The sequence below is a fragment of the Pongo pygmaeus genome, chromosome X (assembly GCF_028885625.2).
Source record: "Pongo pygmaeus isolate AG05252 chromosome X, NHGRI_mPonPyg2-v2.0_pri, whole genome shotgun sequence".
NCBI lineage: Eukaryota > Metazoa > Chordata > Mammalia > Primates > Hominidae > Pongo > Pongo pygmaeus.
In genome coordinates, this window is record NC_072396.2 from 45,615,252 (window position 1) to 45,634,493 (window position 19,242).

At 38.4% G+C, this 19,242-nt stretch overlaps 1 protein-coding gene across 16 annotated transcripts in view; it reads left to right on the forward strand.

Moving 5' to 3' along the window:
• Positions 1 to 19,242, forward strand: part of KDM6A (lysine demethylase 6A) — a 234,187-nt gene that overhangs the window by 71,463 nt on the left and 143,482 nt on the right. For all 16 annotated transcript variants that reach the window (XM_054470663.2, XM_054470666.2, XM_054470665.2 and 13 more), the window contains exon 3: positions 14,188 to 14,296. In XM_054470663.2, coding sequence (XP_054326638.1) covers positions 14,188 to 14,296 — 109 coding nt within the window. The remainder of the gene's footprint in view (positions 1 to 14,187; positions 14,297 to 19,242) is intronic.

The window sequence follows — 19,242 nt, forward strand, 5'->3', positions numbered from 1 at the left end:
TTGTGATTAAAATATTGCATTAAATAATAAATATTCATTTAAATATATCTACATGTTGATTACCTTCTTTGCTCTGCCCTACCCCCCATCTCCCCACCTGGTATACTGAGTTTTTGAATATAAAGACTTTTTTGCGGGGGGGGGGGGTGGGAACTGTAGGATTTCTTTTGGGCCAGGAATGTGATAATACTGTGTTTGATTTTGGCCTATACTTTGGATTGTTATTAGTTGAAGACCATCTATAGTTAAATTCTCATCTGAAGTTTGTGTTCTACCCAGGTCAGGTGAATTCAGGCTTATGGTTGTGTAAATACTCAGATTTTTTTTTTTTTTTGAGTGTGTCCCAGGCTGGAGTGCAGTGGCGTGATCTTGGCTCACTGCAAGCTCCGCCTCCCGGGTCCATGCCATTTTCCTGCCTCAGCCTCCAGAGTAGCTGGGACTACAGGCGCCCGCCACCACGCCCGGCTAATTGTTTTGTATTTTTAGTAGAGACAGGGTTTCACCGTGTTAGCCAGGATGGTCTCGATCTCCTGACCTCATGATCTGCCCGCCTCGGCCTCCCAAAATGCTGGGATTACAGGTGTGAGCTACCGCGCCCGGCCAATACTCAGATTTTCTTTTCCACTCATTGCCATCATGGATTGGCAGTTTTCTTTGTCCTTCAAGAACAGTTTTAAAATAACATTTTAAAAATTGGTTTATTATTACTTTTTAGTTTTTACTTAGATTGAAGGTGTTCGCTCATTGAGGCTCAGTGTTCTGAGCGGTTATCTTATTTGACTCTTCTTCTTAGGTGGCTTTCAGGCCTTGTGTTCTGTCCCCCAAATAAGACCCCAGACCCAACACTAAGGTTCAACAGGCTTTCAGAATGTCATACAAAAAGTCACTTTGATATTCTGTCTGTCTCCACTTCTCTTAGTTCTGGTTCCCCTGACCGCCCCCAAAGTCCATTCTTTGTAGGACTTAAGAACTTAAGAACTTTGTGTTGGTCGCCTGCCATTGTGTTTAATCTGACATCTTTAGTTTTCAGTACAAGGTTTCAGTGGTTGTCCTGAAGTGGAAGCCCTTCCCAGCTCTTCATTTTATGGCTTACATGGAAGATTGATAGCACCAATTACTGAGAGAATTTCTTGAGGGCTCTTAAGATTGGTACATACACAAGCGCTCTGTTTGAAAGACTTCGGCTCCCCTGGCGTCCTGGCTGTTTTATGCCTGGTAGCTCTAGCGGTTAAAAGCTCTCCCTGTCTTGCCACTCCTATTACCCATTACCAGTACATTTGTTGGAGAACTTTGGTTGTAGAATATAAATCCCAGAAACAGAGCTGTGTGTGCATGGTTAAGTTTTTTAGTTCATGAGAGAAGAGGGAAATTAAAGATCTTGACTCATACCTGGCCAGTACAACATTGCACAGGGAAGAAAAATGCAATTAGGTGCTTGCTTTACAGTAGAAGAAAATATTGGTAAGTGTTTTACATCGGGTCAGATTCTGGGGATTTTCTAATTCTGAACCAAACTTATGTACTGTGAAGGAAATGGTGGGTGGTTTTGAGAAAATAGGGAAACTTTTACATCAAAAACTCTGTAAAGAAGTCAAAGATAAATGTAATCTGAGAAAAAATATTCTGTAACATTATATATAGAAATCCTTTATATATAAATAGCACCTGACAGATCATTTAGGAAAAGAACTATTTATGATGTAGTATACTGAGAACTATGCACAATGTATGGACAGGTTGATAATTCATGAAAGAAGTAATAAACTTAGCTAGTAAAATATTAGGGAAAAAGCAATGAAAAAACTTGAAACGAGCACTGCTGGTGGAAGGTTATATTGGTTCAGCTTTGCTGGTTGGCTTATCAGAAGCTTAAATTGTGCTTTTAATTTAACTGTGAGGAACTTATCCTAATAATAGCAAAAACTTGGTTAACAATCAGATACTCTTCAATAGAAACAAATTATAGTTTAACTGTTCAATAAAATGCTATGCAGATGTTAATTTTGAGAGCTATATGTTTTGACATGATAAACAATATATTGAATCAAATAAAAATTTTTTAAAACTTTATAAAATTGCATAAAAAGATTTGTACTAGGCTGGGTGCAGTGGCTCAGTTCTGTAATCCTAGCACTTTGGGAGGCCGAGGCAGGTAGATCACTTGAGTTCAGGAGTTCGAGAGGCCAGCCTGGTGTACATGGTGAAACCTTGTCTCTACAAAAAAAGAACACAAAAATTAGCCAGGCGTGTTGGTGCGTTCCTGTAGTTCCAGCTACTTGGGTGGCTGAGGCAATGGATCGCTTGAGCCTGGGAGGTCCAGGCTGCAGTGAACATGATGGCGCACCTCTGCACCCTAGCCTCGGTGACAAAGTGAGACCTTTCAAAAGAAAAAAACAAAAAGATTTTTACTCTTTGCATATATGCATAGAGAAAAGTCTGAAAGGGTATATTCGGGCCTATTAAAAAGCTTTTTTTTTTAAGGCACTTATTTTGGGGGAGGGTCCTTGATCATGTTGCAGTTTCTCTAGATTTAAGGTTTTTCATATGTTCAAGAAATAAATCTAAGTGCCTACATTTTAGAAGTTGTAGAATTCAAGGCATATTTTCAGTGGAGCTCATGCTCATAAACCCTATCTCTTCCACCTTTTCGTGCAGCCTGAAGTGCTTGCTTTTTCCTTTTTATGTGCATTTATTTAAAAATGTGTGTAAGGCAAAGGAATGCATACTTTGCTACCAAAGATACTAATTTGAACTACATATTTGACCAGGGTACAGCATGCAGAATAATGTAGTCTTTTACCTTCATAAAGATATGGTCTACATAATTTTGCTGCAGGCAGGCTTTCTTTATACATGTATCTTTTTGGAATTCTGAGTTAAATGTGTGCAGATTAAATGACAGGCATAATGATTGCTGTAAGACAGTTTCTATCAACCTCTAGGTAAATAATAGACCCTGTGGAGTAGCACAAGCAAATTAAATTAAAAAATAAAGGGTTATAATGCCAACTTTTTTTTTTTTTTTGAGATGGAGTCTCGCTCTGTCACCTAGGCTGGAATGCAGTGGCGCAATCTCTGCTCACTGCAAGCTCCGCCTCCCAGGTTCAAGTGATTCTTTTGCCTCTGCCTTTGAGTAGCTGGGACTACAGGCGCGCGCCACCACGCCTGGCTAATTTTTGTATTTTTAGTAGAGATGGGGTTTCACCATATTGGCCAGCCTGGTCTTGAACTCCTGACATCGTGATCCACCCGCCTCAGCCTCCCAAAGTGCTGGGATTACAGGCGTGAACCACTGCGCCCGGCCTTGCCAACTTTTTTATATGGAAAATCACAGGATCATTCTGAACTGAAATTATCTCTCATACTGTCCTTGGCCCCAAAATACAGGTTTTAAAAGATCATTTAAGGCTTAATTCGTTGCTTAATTTGAGTAAGGAGACTTTATAATGTACTTGAATATATTCCATCTTTACAATGTTACATTTAGGATGCTACAAAAAAATTTGGAAAATAGCTGTTGTGTCAATACAGCTTCTTTTTATTTAATGTATACTGGGTGTGAGTGTGTATTTGTGTGTGTGTGTGTCTGTGTGTGTGAATATAGAATCCATTAATTCATGTGGTTGCATGCATCTAAGATAAGTTTTGGAGTTAGTAAACTAGCAACTTGTTGACTGTTGAGACAGTACAGCTTAGTTTGCTTTGTTGCAGCTGTATTTGTCATTTCTTTGCTGTGGGATATGATGAGGTTTCTCTTCAAATAATCTGATCAGTCTTTTATTCTTTAATTCATAGTACCCTCCCTTCCCCCTTTTTCCTTTTTCTCCTTTTTTTTTTTCCTTTTTGCCTTTGTTATAGATGCCCAGGCACGCCACGGTACCAGGCGTTATCAGTACCAGCTCACATTCCTTTCCTTATTTGGAAAGAGGACTAACTTTCTAGCTCGTTACAGACACCTTTTCCCCTTTCCTCGCCACTTTCTTTTACGTGCCCACCTTATCTAAAAAAATTCAAATGTTCAGCCAACCGGGATTAGTTTAGATTGTACGACCCGACGCCGGCCAATGAGGAAAGGGTACAGGGGCAGGACTTGCGTCAGGAATAAAGGCTCTCGTGCCCCTTTGTTCAGGTGTGCTCTCATGGTGACTGGCCAAGGAGGCACCCCTCTATGCAGAAGTAAAATTGCTTTGCTAAGAATCCTTTGTTCGAGTGTTCAATTTCCTTAGGATTTTGAGCGTTATTCCTAACATTTGCCAAAAATACTAAAGAGAGAAAAATCAACAACACAAGGTGAACTAAGGAGTTGTCATTCCGAAGCTGCAAAAAAGTGGGATAAAGCTGTTTAACATTTTCCAGATACATACTACACTTAGTCTGAACTGGTATATTATTTTATACATATACATATGTATATATGTAGTAGTGTTTTATTTTTCTGTCACAGGTGTCTTTTGAATATGGGAACTTAGTGTTTTTTGGTTGGGTTACTTTTGTTTTGGATATGTTTATGTCTGTTTTTTATTTTTTGTTATAGTGATGATTGCTTTTTATAATGATTTAAAATAAAGAGGGGTGAGAAAATATGGTAGAGAACTGAGGCTAAGTCTGGGAATGGTTTGTGAGAGCTAGGAGTTGAAATTTTATGTGTTGCTTTTCTGCTTGGTGTGGAGTTGGGGAGGAGGAGCTAGTGTGTAGGAGAAAAAGCTGATTATGGAGAGGGTCGTTCTTGCACATGACTTTAGGTCCCTGGGGATGACCTGAGTCAACTACCTTACTGCTCAGAGGCTGTGAAGCCATACTGTTTGAATCCACCCTTTGCTAGTTTGTAGCTTTGTGACCATGAGCACAGGATTTACTTAGGCCTCAGTTTTCCTGTCAGTGAAGTAGGGATAATTACTGTAATAGACCCCATTTCATAGTAATTGTGAGGATTAAAGAATAAGTATAAGTTGCTTAGAATAGTGCTTGGTACATATCAAGAGCTCAAATATTAGCTATCAACACTTTACTAAGTTGTCTAGTTTGATTTCAGTAGTGTAATTCTTTGAGAGTATTTTGCAATAGCAAAGTGTTTTAAATAGTTTATTTGAAAAGAATGGTTCTTAAAGTGCCAGTGATGGTTTCTTGAATGTTGAATGATGCTTGTTTACTCATTAGCATTCAACACATCCCATGAATGCAGAGTAGTAGGCCCAAAGAGACTGAAAAATCTAGGATTCAGACTGGCATCTAACTTTAATTCTACTGACTTTTTTTTTTTTTTTTTGAGATGGAGTTTTGCTCTCATTGCACAGGCTGGAGTGCAGTGGCGCGATCTTGGCTCACTGCACCCTCCGCTTCCCAGGTTCAAGCGATTCTCCTGCCTTAGCCTCCTGAGTAGCTGGAATTACAGGCGCCCGCCACCACGCCCAGCTAATTTTTTGTATTTTTAGTAGAGGCGGGTTTTCATCATGTTGGCTTGGTTGGTCTCGAACTCCTGACCTCAGGTGATCAACCCGCCTCGGCCTCCCAAAGTGCTGGGATTATAGGCGCGAGCCACCGCGTTCAACCCCTCTACTGACTCTTTTGACAGAAGATGTGTATTAATTGAAAGTAGGAAATAGAGAGACAGACAGGGTAGAGTGACAAATGTTTAAGTTCCTTTGTCATCTCTAAAATGTTAGATATGGGTGACGATTAACTGGGTTTCTTTTTTTCTTCCCTCCATCCTTTTTGTGTGTGTTAATGATTATTTCATTAGGCAGTTGTTTTTTTTGTTGTTGTTGTTGTTGTTGGTTTTGAGACAGAGTCTCACTGCATTGCCCAGGCTGCAGTGGCATGATCACAGCTCACCTCAGCCACCACCTCCTGGGCTCAAGTGATCCTACCACCTCTCAGCCTCCTGAGTAGCTGGGACCACAGGTGTGTGCCATCATGCCAGCATAATTTTTAAAAATGTTTTTGTAGAGATGGGAGTCTCCCTATGTTGCCCCGGGTGGTCTCCAGTAATCCCCCCACCTCAGCCTCCCAAAGTGCTGGGATTACAGGTGTGAGCCATTGCACCCAGCTTTGTTTTTTTTTTTTGTTTTTGTTCTTAAGCGAGGAAAGAGGGTTACACACCCATCTGTCTCTTAAAGAATTCTCAAAAACAGTCAGTTCTGGGCTGCACTGGAACTCTACTGTTCCAGGAACATGGGCTTCCATTTCCTACTCTGCCGTTCTCAGCTATGGCATCTACCTCTTAATCCAGGAGAGTTACTGAAGTTCTTGCCATCTGGATGATTCTACCCAAGTAGGCAGAGGAGGGGTTGAAGTGGAGCCTGTCTTTCCCTTATATTCCATTGGGCAGAATTTAATCACCAAGCCACACCTACAAGGATGGCTGGGAATCTCAGCCTTCAGTCTGTGTAAAAATGTGCCTAATTAAATTTAGGGGTTCTATTAACAAAGGGGAGGAGAAAGGGTATCTGAGACATCTAGAATCTGAAGCAAGTTACAAAACAGTATTTATAAAAATATTAATAAGGTAGGAAAAGTATATGTGCTTACATCTGCACGATATAATCTCTTTTTTCTTTTTCTTTACAATATAATCTTGAATATGTTAGAAATTTTAAATATTTGTTGCTCCTGGGAAAGGGAACTGGGCGGCTGGCTGGGGTCAGGACTAGGAGAGAGACTTTTTACTATATATGCCTTTTTGAAGTGGTGATAAATAAATTTTCAAAAATAGTAAATGAAATTAAAAAGAAAAAGTCTGCAAGTTTGATATGTAAGTTCAGGAGTAGATATGTCATTAAGAATCAGTAATACTTTATGCCTGTAATCCCAGCACTTTGGGAGGCCAAGGCGGGTGGATTGTTTGAGACCAGCCTGGACAGCATGGTGAAACCCCATCTCTACAAAAAGTACAAAAATTAGCCAGGCGTGGTGGCGTGTGCCTGTAGTCCCAGCCACTTGAGGGGGTTGAAGTGGGAGGAGCACCTCAGCCTGGGAGGTCAAGGCTGCAGTGAGCTGTGATTGTGCCACTACACTCCAGCCTGGGTGACAGAGTGAGACCTTGCCTTAGAAAAAAACAAAAAACAAAAAACACACACAAAAAAAACTTGATTATTTTAATTGTAACTCTTCCCTCATAAAAAAAAAAAAAGTATAATGTGTTGACGTTTCAAAAATGGTTTAGATTCAGGTAGTTTCAATCCTTTTAGATTCCTAAGCATATTTATGGTGTTTTAAAAACAGCCAGGCAAAGGCATTGCCGAATACCCACAAACAGGAAGAATTTCCTTCTGATTTACCACACATCTTTCTGGAAAGGATATCAAGTTTAATGATGCATACAGTTTTAGGGATTTGTTGGGAACAGGTCAGAAGAATAGTAATATTAATATTATACATTAGATAGTATGTCTCTTTATACATAATGTAGAGTAAGAAAACACTGATAACTAAGTCGGTGGTGGTGATGGTAGTGGTGCAGTAGAGAAACACCTTTTCTTGATATTGTCTGGATTACTGCAACAAATTCTTCTACTGATCTGTGTTAGAAGTAGCAGGGGTGATCTGCTATAGTTACATAGTTTGCCACCTCTTTAGGATGTCTGAATAACAAGCTGTTAAAAATGTAGGAAGTTAGTGGGATGAGAGTTTGATATGGGGTTGGAGTAGAGTGGGCTTTGTGTTGGGGAACAGGGAAAGAAAAAATATGGATGTGTAGGCTGGGACTGGAGCCAAGTACTCACTGTTATAGGCAGTAGGAAATAATTGGAAGTTTAAGAGCTGGGAAGCATGACAATAAATAGCATTGCTGGAAGAGTGGGTTTTGTTTGTTTAGGGTATGAGCTGGGCTCATACAAGTGACAGTAACAGTGTGGTACGGGCATTCACTGGAATTTGCGGAAATAATAGGTAAAAAGAAAAAGGGGAATGGTTATGGGAGAAGTGTTAGGGAAGACTTAGCAGTAATCAATTAGATGCGTAGGCATAAAGAAATGATTTGACTAGGTGCTATTAATGAAAAGGAAACTTAGAGAATTTTTGAACAGTGCAAGAAACTTAATTTTTACTTGGCGAATTTAAGATGATGTTGGGATGTCCAAGTGGAAAAAGTCTGATAAGTTGTTTAGAGTTAAAAGATTTCTTCTTCCTTCTTTGTCTTTCTTCTTATTCCCTCCCCGCCCCTGCTTCTCTTGTGTAAACAGAAGTTTATAGTGCACAAAAGTGACTCACGGGAAAGTATCTTTAGTTAAGGATCAAGATAGTAAGGTAGAACCAAGGAAGAAAGAGGAGTGAGGAAGGCAGATGGGTTAGAAAAGAGGATCCAGGAGAAAAAAAAGATATATGGGAAAATAAAGGAGACAGGAACCAGTTTGCCTTCACTTTGGATACCTAGCAGCCAATAAAAGTGACCAGGATGGAGTAGGTGCTCATTGATGAGTGACTGGTATAATACTAAGTATTTTTAATTATCCACAGGTATTATCTAGTTTAGTACCTTAAAAAAAAAAAAAAAAAACTAGTGCAAAATATACATAACATGCAATTTACCATTGTAACCTTTTCAGATGTACTGTTCAGTAGTGTTAATCTCCAGAACTCTTTTCATCTTGTAAAACTGAAACTTTATACCCATTAAACAACTGCTAATATTTCAGTGATTTTAATAAAAATGTTTGCAATATTTATCCCCATTAGGTTAATATAGGGGTTTTTCTTTTTCCCTAAAATAGTCTTATTTTAAAACTGCGTTGTCTTGAGTGGTCTTTTATTGAGAAAGTTACAAGCTTCTAAAAACCATAATTCTTTTTTAATTTTTAATTTTATCTTATTTTTTATTGTATAAATTTTGCAGGGTTGTACTTAGAATCATAGAGTCCAAGGATTTTTTTTTAAAATGCAAATTAGAATTGTATCCAAAATAAGGTATCTCCTTTCTAACTCCCACTAAAATAGCTTAGTAATATATGCTTTAATTCTTTGCATTTATATGAGCCAGTGATGGCCCATTTAATTTTTGGTGTGTTTAATTTTTCCTACCTTTGAACGAGCTGAATTAAGTTATACTCATTCATTGGCACTACCCAAAGTGCAATTAATCTTCTCATCTAAGTGACTGCTTTTTAAATATTTAAGTAAAGCTTCAATCCTGTTTGATTCTCCTCAGTTAAACTTAGTTAAGATAGTTTTCATATGGCAGTTTCCACATCCTTTACCAAACTTGTAGCCCTCTTTGTGTTATCACCTGTTGAAATGTGGTATTCAGAACTGATAATGCTAGAGATCTGATCAGACTAGACCTTGGTGAGCTGATTATTGCTGTTGATGTGTATAATATAATTTATTAATTTGGGCCATGAATATTTTTAAAATTTCCTTCCATTTCCTTTTCCTCTTCCTCTTCTTTTCCTTTTCCTTTGACAGGGTCTTGCTCTGTCGCCCAGGCTGGAGTGCAGTGGTGCAATCATGGCTCACTGTAGCCTCAACTTCCCAGACCCAAGCCATCCTCCCGCCTCAAGCTTCCCACGTAGCTGGGATCACAGGCACGCACCACACCATGCCTGGCTAATTTTTTTTAATTTTTGTAGAGACAAGGCCTCACTATGTTGCCTGGGCCGGTCTCGAACTCCTGGGCTCAAGGAATCCTCTTGCCTTGTGCTGGGATTATAGACGTGCTGGGATTATAGGTGTGAGCCATGGTGCCTGGCCAAATAGCCATATTTCAGGGATGATACATTGACCTGTTGTCTGCTTAAATCCCTTAATCTATTTTAAGGAGTCTGCTGGTTGCTGGATGCTCAACCATTGTGTATGCATATGGTTGGCTTTTAAAAATTACGGGCAGGGCTGGGCGTGGTGGCTCACACCTGTAATCCCACTACTTTAGGAGGCTGAGGCGGGCGGATCACTTGAGGTCAGGAGTTCGAGACCAGCCTGGCCAACATGGTGAAACCCCGTCTCTACTAAAAGTACAAAAATTAGCTGGGCATGGTGGTGGGTGCCTGTAATTCCAGCTACCTGGGAGGCTGAGGCAGGAGAATCGCTTGAACGCGGGAGGCCGAGGTTGCAATGAGCTGAGACCACACCATTGCACTCCAGCCTGGGCAACAAGAGCGAAACCCCATCTCAAAAAAATAAACAAATAAATAAATAAAAATAAATAAAAATTATGGGCAGGACTGCATATTTGTTTTTATTATATTCAGCCTAAAAGTTTCACTCATTTAAAACCATTGGGGTACTAAAATCTGTTTTTTCTCTACCATTTGTAGTCACCCACCTACTGCAGTTAATCTTTTAAGTTGAAAAGAAAAAAGTTTAAATGTTGCATATATTTAACAATTCTAAAATATTGACAGCGTCCTATTTTAGCAAGGCACTGACCAAGTTCATGATAAAAGATTAATACTGCACATTAAAAAAATTAAATTAGTTACATGTCTGTGTTCACAAGCTCAAAACTTCATCTGTCAGAGCTTAGAAATACAGGGTAATGGTAACGTTACTTTTCTGGGATAGCTGATTTTTAAAATAATGACAGTGCAGCAGATACCAAGCACAAGTTATATTGAACGTTGTGGAATATGGCACTATGATGGAAATAAAAAACACACCTAAGCTTTCTACGTAGCTGGGAGGATCTTAGTTCATTTATTTCCTTTTTCAGTGTTTTTTTTCCTAGTAGGTAGTAAGGATTATGGATGTGCAATCCACCAGCTATAAACAATTAGAGGATGTAACAGTGATTTTTGTGGAGGGTATTGCTTTTATCCTCCTTGCTGCAAGATATTTTATTTTATAGGCTTTTCATTTATAAACATAAGAAATTTTGCTTTCCTAATATTTAGCATATGGATTGAATATTAAGTTGTTTTTAGGCTTTAAGAATTCCATTCTTTGAATGGAATTGAGCATTCAAAGTGCTCAATAACCACGTGTCTAATGGCTACTGTATTGGACAGCACAGATCATAGGGTATTTGTATCATTGCAGAAATTGCTCTGTTGATTGCTGATGCAACCACAAATGATTTTCTTTCAAATTTCTGGCTATCCTTAAACTAAAGGTATAGGATAAGTCCTCAGGGGAAAGCATAATAATTCTTTAATGAATTTTTTTTTTTTTTGAGACTGAGTCTAGCTGTGTCGCCCATGGTTGGAGTGCAGTGGCGCAATCTCGGCTCACTGCAACCTCCGCCTCCTGGATTCAAGCATTTCTCTTGCCTCAGTCTCCCGAGTAGCTGGGACTACAGGCGCCCACCACTATGCCCAGCTCATTTTCTGTGTTTTTAGTAGAGACAGGGTTTCACTGTGATAGCCAGGATAGTCTCCATCTCCTGACCTTGTGATCTGCCTGCCTCAGCCTCCCAAAGTGCTGGGATTACAGGCATGAGCCACTGCACCCGGCCCTTTTAATGATTTTTATAAGAATAGAAATGATAGAGGTTAATTATGAAAAAAATCTAAAAAATATAGAAAAGTAAAATGAACAAAATACAAGGAAGATTCTGTGTGGGACAACTATATAGACTTTTTTTTTTTTTTTTTTTTGCTGTGACACAGCCCTCAGGAGATCCTGAGAACATGTGCCCCTAGACTTTCTTTTTTTAGTACCTGTTTTATATTCCAGTCCTTCTTCTCTGCAGTTGTGTACAAAGCTACTGTACAGGGATAATTTTACTTGTGTACATTTAAAATTTTAAACGCAAGAGATAAAAATAATCCTATTAACTGGAGATATTTTTGCTTTATGGAAGTTTATCTGAATGTTGTTCTGAATCTAAACAGTATATATCTTCTGTTATCATTAGCCTTTTGAGTAAAAATATAAAAATTCCGTGTTTTATTATAGATTATTGTATGAGTTAGGAATATTGGAAATTATCTCAAGTTATTTATTTTCCTTTAAATGTTCTTTAAAAAGTGTGTTAGATATTTGGCTGTATCTGATATTAGAATTACCTCAGATACTTCAAATAAATTCATGAAATTTCACTATGAAGTAGTTATATAGAGTGCTTGGCAACTTTCTTCTGCCTTTTTGCTCGTTTTCATCTCATCTGATGTTTGGCTCTGTCAGCATCATTGACCACCAACGTTAGTTTGGTAGGTGCATGGCAGCTTTATGGGGAAATTATTAAGAATTTGTTAATCAGGCCTGAGTGTATGGGTACCTGAATTTAAAATCAACCATTCTGGTTTTTACCTGATTTTATATTTCATTATGATCAGCATTATGTATAATATTAATTTTGGTGTGTTCCTTAGTTTTATGACAAGTAGAAGATAGGCAATTGATGATCAAGGCAGTGGCATGAAGGGTGATAAGAGGAAGTAGAGAATGTTGGCGTCTTTTTTGTTTATATCATTAAAGAAAATTTGTGTTTATATCTTGAATCCTTTTTACCATGAAAACATAGTTGCTTATAAATTTAATGTTAATCAGCCATATGAAGCTCTCAGAGGAGTAGGAAAGGTTTATAAATAACCTGAGTTTTAAAAAAAAATACGCTCACTATTACAATGAGAACTTTATTTACAATATTCTTATTCATTAATGTAAAATTAAGAATTGTAATGTATCCCAATAATGTTATGAATTTCTCTGATATTATAAAGCACTGTAATAAATTGTATTTTTATACTCTAGCCATCTGCCAGATAAGAATTATATATGACTTAAATAAAAAGGATTTTGAAATTTCATACCTTCGGATTATAGTAATTTCTGAGACTTCAGTGTAGCATTCAGACTTTTTTAATTATAGGGAAGCAGAAAGATTAATTTTCAGTGATTGTGATTTGGTACATATAGCTAAGAGTAGAACAGGAATTGAAGACAAGTTATTTTATAAACCCTTAGGCTCTAAGGATAATAGACTCAGCCTAGAATTCGCCTTGTTTAGAATGGATTATCCAAACTTGTTGAATATTTATGTGCTTAGGATAGGTAAATGTTAGGATATAAATTTTTAAACTCTATATTAAAGGCTCTGTATTTCACAGGAGAGGAAAAATGAAGGCATTCGAAGTGAGTACTCTGTCCCCCATCACATTTTCTTATCTCAACAAAGTTCTTGAAATGGTAGTGAAAGTTTTTTTATTGTGATAGAAACTAACCAAGTTTCTTTCTTTGTGGGTACCAAACTTGCAGGTGTTCCTGGGAGTATATCAGAGATTTGAGAATTCACACACATTTCTTACTTTAATGACTCTGGGACACATTATTAACAGAGCAATGTTACGGAGCACTTAATTGTTAATGGCAGAAATTTTGACAAAATTATTGGGAACCTTGAGAGAATTAGAGCTTTGTTATTACCTGTGAAGATAAAGAAACAATTAAGTACCTATTGTGTCCTGAACACTGAGATAAAGCCTTAGAGAAGTTTTCTAGTTTTAATCCTTTTATCAGCTCTTTGAGTGTTACTAAAATAGAAAGGATAAATTCCCCAGGATCTCCTGTAGCAAATGACAACTGGAATTTGTAATCAGACTCTAGAACTGGGTTCTTTCCGTTGTTCATTTTCTCCTGCAGTTATCCTGTGGTATAAAAACGAATTTATATTGTTAAAATAATGTTATTTTTTTCTTTGGGGGAGGAAATGTGAGAGTGAGAGCATATGCATGAATTGGAGTTAGGAAGTAAGATCAGAAACAGAGTTGGTGTGTGAAGTATATCATGTGGAGAAGACAGTTGAAAGGCAGGCAGTATATGGTAGTTTAAAACTGGTAGACGTCTGGCAAAAAGTCAGTAAAAGCAGTTCAGTGTAAATTGTAGGTATTTTTATTACTCTAGAGATTCTGTGAGATCTCACATAATTCAATAAAGTTCTTCCCACCTGTGGGAAAGATGCATATTATTTATATTTGAGAGCAGTTTTGTTTATATCAACAGGGACCACAGTAATAATTTAGACTTTCAACTTACGAATAAAATTATCAAAGTGCTCCTATATTATCTTATTTGGCAAGTATTGTTTCCATGTATAAATGGGAAAAGCACTTATGCCATAACTAGTGGCTCTTTTAATAAATATAGGGAAGCTGTTCCTTCTATAGAATGTTGTATTGAATATGTCTAAGATAGAAGTGAAATTTTCAATATTGACTTCTTAGGTGATCGAATGGAGGCTATATGCATTATCTTGGGGAGGAAATGTGTTTTAGGGCTTTATTTTTTGCTTACATATTTGTATTTTTTTATTTCTAGGCTGTTCGCTGCTATGAATCTCTAATCTTAAAAGCTGAAGGAAAAGTGGAGTCTGATTTCTTTTGTCAATTAGGTCACTTCAACCTCTTATTGGAAGATTATCCAAAAGGTAATTTTTTTCTTGTTCATTATTGTTTGATTTATACATTTGTTGGATTGTAATTATTTGTGCTTTATCAAGAGGATTTTCCCAAGAAATTGTAAGTGCATGAGCAAACTAAACAATGAGAAAGAAAAGTAGAGTAGATGGAAATGGAAATCATCAATAAGTTGGCTATTCAGTAAAAGTGAAAACCACCTGCATGTGCAGTGCAGTTTTGTTCTGCCTTGTGAAAATCCTTGCTCTTGAAAGGCCTTCCCATAGTAGAAAGTGACCCAGTTTGATATAGATATTTGTACATTGATGGATACTTTGGAAAGGTAACAAAAACTCAGCATTTTTCTTTATCCTATTTAAAACGTTTCCATTTTAGCTCAAAAATATTTGAATGAAAATCTGATCGTTAAGTAGCCATGTTATTGTAAACAAGTAATACAGAGAGATGATCACAGATGAGCCTTGGATAAAACCAGTTTTAAAAATTTACTTGAAATGTTTTTCCTTTAAGAAATAAGTGAGTTGAATAACTGAAAGTAGTCAGCCCCCTAAGATTTGCCCTTTTTATGGTACCAAGCTGCCAACTCAGACCATTACTCAGGAAGTTAAAAGCACCCCCAAACCCCACCCTTCCAATACCAAAGAAAAAATCCATATTAAAAGAAAATTATTATTATGACCAAGAACATTTTAACTTTTGATGATAGTAAACATTTTGATGTGGAGTGGATGGATGTGTTACGCTTGTTTTCAACAAGTATGTTTAGAGGGCAAAACACCTGGCAGATAGTTTCAGGGCTAAAGTGAAGGATTGTTAGTATTTCATATTGATGTTTTATTATGCGACTTTTAGGTCAAGTGAATGTTTTCCTAATGAAAATGCAATTTTAGTCTGAGACAGGCATATTCTGTGAGGTTTGAAATTAGGCTTATTTCTCAGCTCAGCTCTGTTATATACAGCTGCACTACCTTTAACAGATTATATATAAACATCGCTGAGTATCTGTTGTCTAATCTGTAAAAGGGAAGGAGGTGAGGGATGACGCCTCATGGATTTTCAGATTGTGTGACACTGATTAGTACTTAGCAAAAGGGTTTCAGTCCAACAGGGTAATGGGTGTTAATAATTACTTAATACTCCATTAGATGTTTTGTCTTTAATTAAAACTGGAAACTTATTTAAAGGAAACTATTGTACCAAAAAATAGATAGAGGCATACCTGGGAGATATTGCAGGTTTGATTTCAGACCACTGCAATTTATTGTGAATGTTGTAATAAAACCAATCAAACAAAAATTTTTTTGTTTCCTATTACATATAAAAGTTATGTTTGCACTGTAGTGGTGCAGTAGCATTATGTCTAAAAAATGTACATACTTTAGTTAAATAAAACTTTCTTAAAAAGTGCTAACAATCAACTGAGCTTCCATCAAGTTGTAATCTTTTTGCTAATGGAGGGTCTTGCATCGTTGTTGATACCTGCTGAGTGATCGGGGTGGTGGTTGCTGCAGGTTGGGGTGGCTGTGGCAGTTTGTTAAAATAAGAAAACATTGAACTTTGTCGCCATCAGTGGACTCTTCCTTTCATGAAAGGTTTCTCTGTAGCATGTGATGCTGTTTGAAAGCATTTTACTCACAGTAGAGCTTCTTTCAGAACTGGAGTCAGTCCTCTCAACCCTGCCACTACTCTGTTAACTAAGTTTACGTAATATTCTAAATTCGTTGTTATCATTTCTACGGTGTTCACAGCACCTTTATCAGGAGTAGATTCCATTTCAAGAAACTCCTTTTGGCCAGGCACAGTGGCTCACGCCTGTGATTCCAGCATTTTGGGAGGCCAAGGCAGGAGGATTACTTGAGCCCAGGAGTTCAAGACCAGCCTGGACAACATAGCAAGACTCCCTATCTTAAAAAAAAAATTTAGCTGAGTATGGTGGCATGCACCTACCCTGGAGGCTGAAGTGGGAGGAACACTTGAATCTGGGAGGTTGAGGAGGTTGAGGCTATGGTGAGCTGGGATCATATCACTGCACTCCAGCCAGGGTGAGTGAGTGAGTGTGTGTGTGTGTGTGTGTGTGTGTGTGTGTGTGTGTCTCTCTCTCTCTCTGTCTCTTTTTTAAAGAAACTACTTTCTTTGCTCATCTGTAAGAAGCAGTTCCTTATCCATTCAGGCTCCACTTCTAATTCTGTTTCTTTTGCTGTTTCCAGCACATGTGCAGTTACTTCCTCCATTGAAATCTTGAACCCATCAAAGTCATCTATGGGGAGGGATGGGAATCAACTTCTTCCAAACTCCTGCTAATGTCTGTATTTTGACCTCAAATGTTCTTTTTTGAGATGGAGTTTCACTCTTGTTGCCTAAGCTGGAGTGCAGTGGCGTGATGTCAGCTCACTGCAACCTCCGCCTCCTGGGTTCAAGCGATTCTCCTGCCTCAGCCTCCTGAGTAGCTGGGATTACAGGCATGCGACACCATGCCCGGGTAATTTTATATTTTTTGTAGAGACAGGGTTTCACCAAGTTGGTCAGGCTGGTTGCCTGACCTCAGGTGATCTGCCCACTTCAGCCTCCCAAAGTGCTGGGGTTACAGGCATGAGCCACTGCGCCCGGCCTTTTGACCTCAGATGTTCTTAATGGCATCAGGAATGATGAATCTTTTCCAGAAGTCTTTCAATTTACTTTCCTGAGATCCATGAGAGGAATCACTATTTATGGCAGCTGTATAGCCTTACAAAATGTATTACTTTAATAAGATTTGAGGCCGGGTGCGGTGGCTCACGACTGTAATCCCAGCTCTTTGGGAGGCCTCGGTAGGTAGATTACCTGAGGTCAAGAGTCGAGACCCACCTGGCTAACATGGTGAAACCCCGTCTCTACTAAAAATACAAAAATTGGCTGGGTGCGGTGGTGCGCGCCTGTAGTCCCAGCTACTCAGAAGGTTGAGGAAGGAGAATCACTTGAACCCAGAAGGGGGAGGTTGCAGTGAGCTGAGATCGCACCATTGCACTCCAGCCTGGGTGACAGAGTGAGACTCCGTCTCAAAAAAAAAAAGACTTGGAAGTCAAAATTATTCCTTGATGCATAGGCTGCAGAATGGATGTTGTGTTAGCAGGCATGAAAACAACATTAATCTGCTTGTATATCTCCATCAGAGCTCTTGGGTAACCAGGTGCATTGTCAGTGAGCAATAATGTTTTGAAAGGAGTCTTTTTTTCTGAACAATAGTTCTCAACAATGGGCTGAAAATATTCAGTTGACTGTGCTGTGAACAGATGTGCTGTCATTCAGACTTTGTTCTATTTTTAGAGCATAGACAGTAGATTTAGCATAGTTCTTGAGGTCCCTAGGATTTTCTGAATGGTAAATGAGCAATTGCTTCCACTTAAAGGCACCACCAGCATTAGTTCCTAACAAGAGTGTCAGTCTGTCCTTTGAAACTTTGAAGCCAGATGTTGATATCTCTCTCCTCTCTATGAAAGTCCTACATGGCATCTTCCTCAATAGAAGGCTGTTTCATGGAGATTGAAAATCTATTGTTTACTGTAGCTGCCTTTATCAATGATCTTAGCTGGATCTTCTGGATAATTTGCTACACTTCTCCATCAGCACTTGCTGCCTTATCTTGCGCTTTTATGTTATGGAGATGGCTTCTTTCCTTAAACCTCACGAATCAACCTCTGCTAGCTTTACACTTTTCTTCTGCAGCTTCCTCACTTCTCTTGGCCTTCATAGAACTAAGGAGAGAGTTAGGGCCTTTCACTGGAGTAGGCTTTGGCTTAAGGGAATGTTGTGGCTGGTTTGATGTTTTATCCAGACCACTCAGACCATGTCCATATCAGCAGTAAGGCTGTTTTTGCTTTCTTGTCTTTTATGCATTCACTGGAATAGCACCTCAAATTTCCTCCAAGAATGTTTCCTTTGCATTCGTAACTTGGCTGTTTGGCACAAGAGGCCTAGCTTTTGGTCTGTCTCAGCTTTCAAAGTGCCTTCCTCACTAAGCTTAATGGTTTCTAGCTTTGGATTTAAAGTGAGAGATGTGTAACTCTTTCTTTCACTTGTACACTAAGAGGTCATCGTAGGGTTATTAATATGCATAATTTCAATGTTGTTGTGTATTAGGGAATACGGAAGCCCAAGGAGAGGGAGAGAGACTAGGGAATGGCTTGTTGGTGGAGTAGTCAGAACACACACAACAGTTATCGATTGTTTACTGTCTTATGTGGGCACAGTTAGTGATTCCCCAAAACAATTACAGTAGTAACACCAAAGATCGGTGATCACAGGTCATCATAACAGATAACAATAATAATGAAAATGTATGGAATATTGGTTTACCAAAATGTGACACAGAGCCATTAAGTGAGCACATGACTGTTGGAAAAATGACACCGATAGACTTGCTCTACACAGGGTTGCTGTGAGCCTTCAGTGTGTAAAGAACGCAAATATCCGTGAAGCACAATAAAGCAAAGTGCAATAAAATGAGGTATGCCTGTAGAATTCTATGCAATCTGCTACTTTTTTATTGCTGCACCTTTATGTAGTTGGAGGACATGCTAATTTGAGAGCATGTATAGAGAGACCTAGACTTGAAAATTAGGTTTACATATGAGGCTACATGTACTTGCTACTTAGTGGTTGTTAAACAATAAATCTTTTAACTTGTAACACTATGTTAGACTATGACTGTAGCTTTATTTTTCATATATATATATATATATATATTTTAATTTAATTTTATTTTTTGACACAGGGTCTTGCTTTGTCGCCCAGGCTGGAGTGCAGTGGCAGAAACATGGTTCACTGCAGCCCCAAACTCCTGGGCTCAAGTGATTCTCCTACCTCAACCTCCTGAATAGCTGGAACTAGAGGTGCGCGCCACCACGCCTAGCTATTTTTTGTACTTTTTTTTAGAGACAGAGGTCTTGGTTTGTTGCCCAGGCTAGTCTTGAACCCCTGG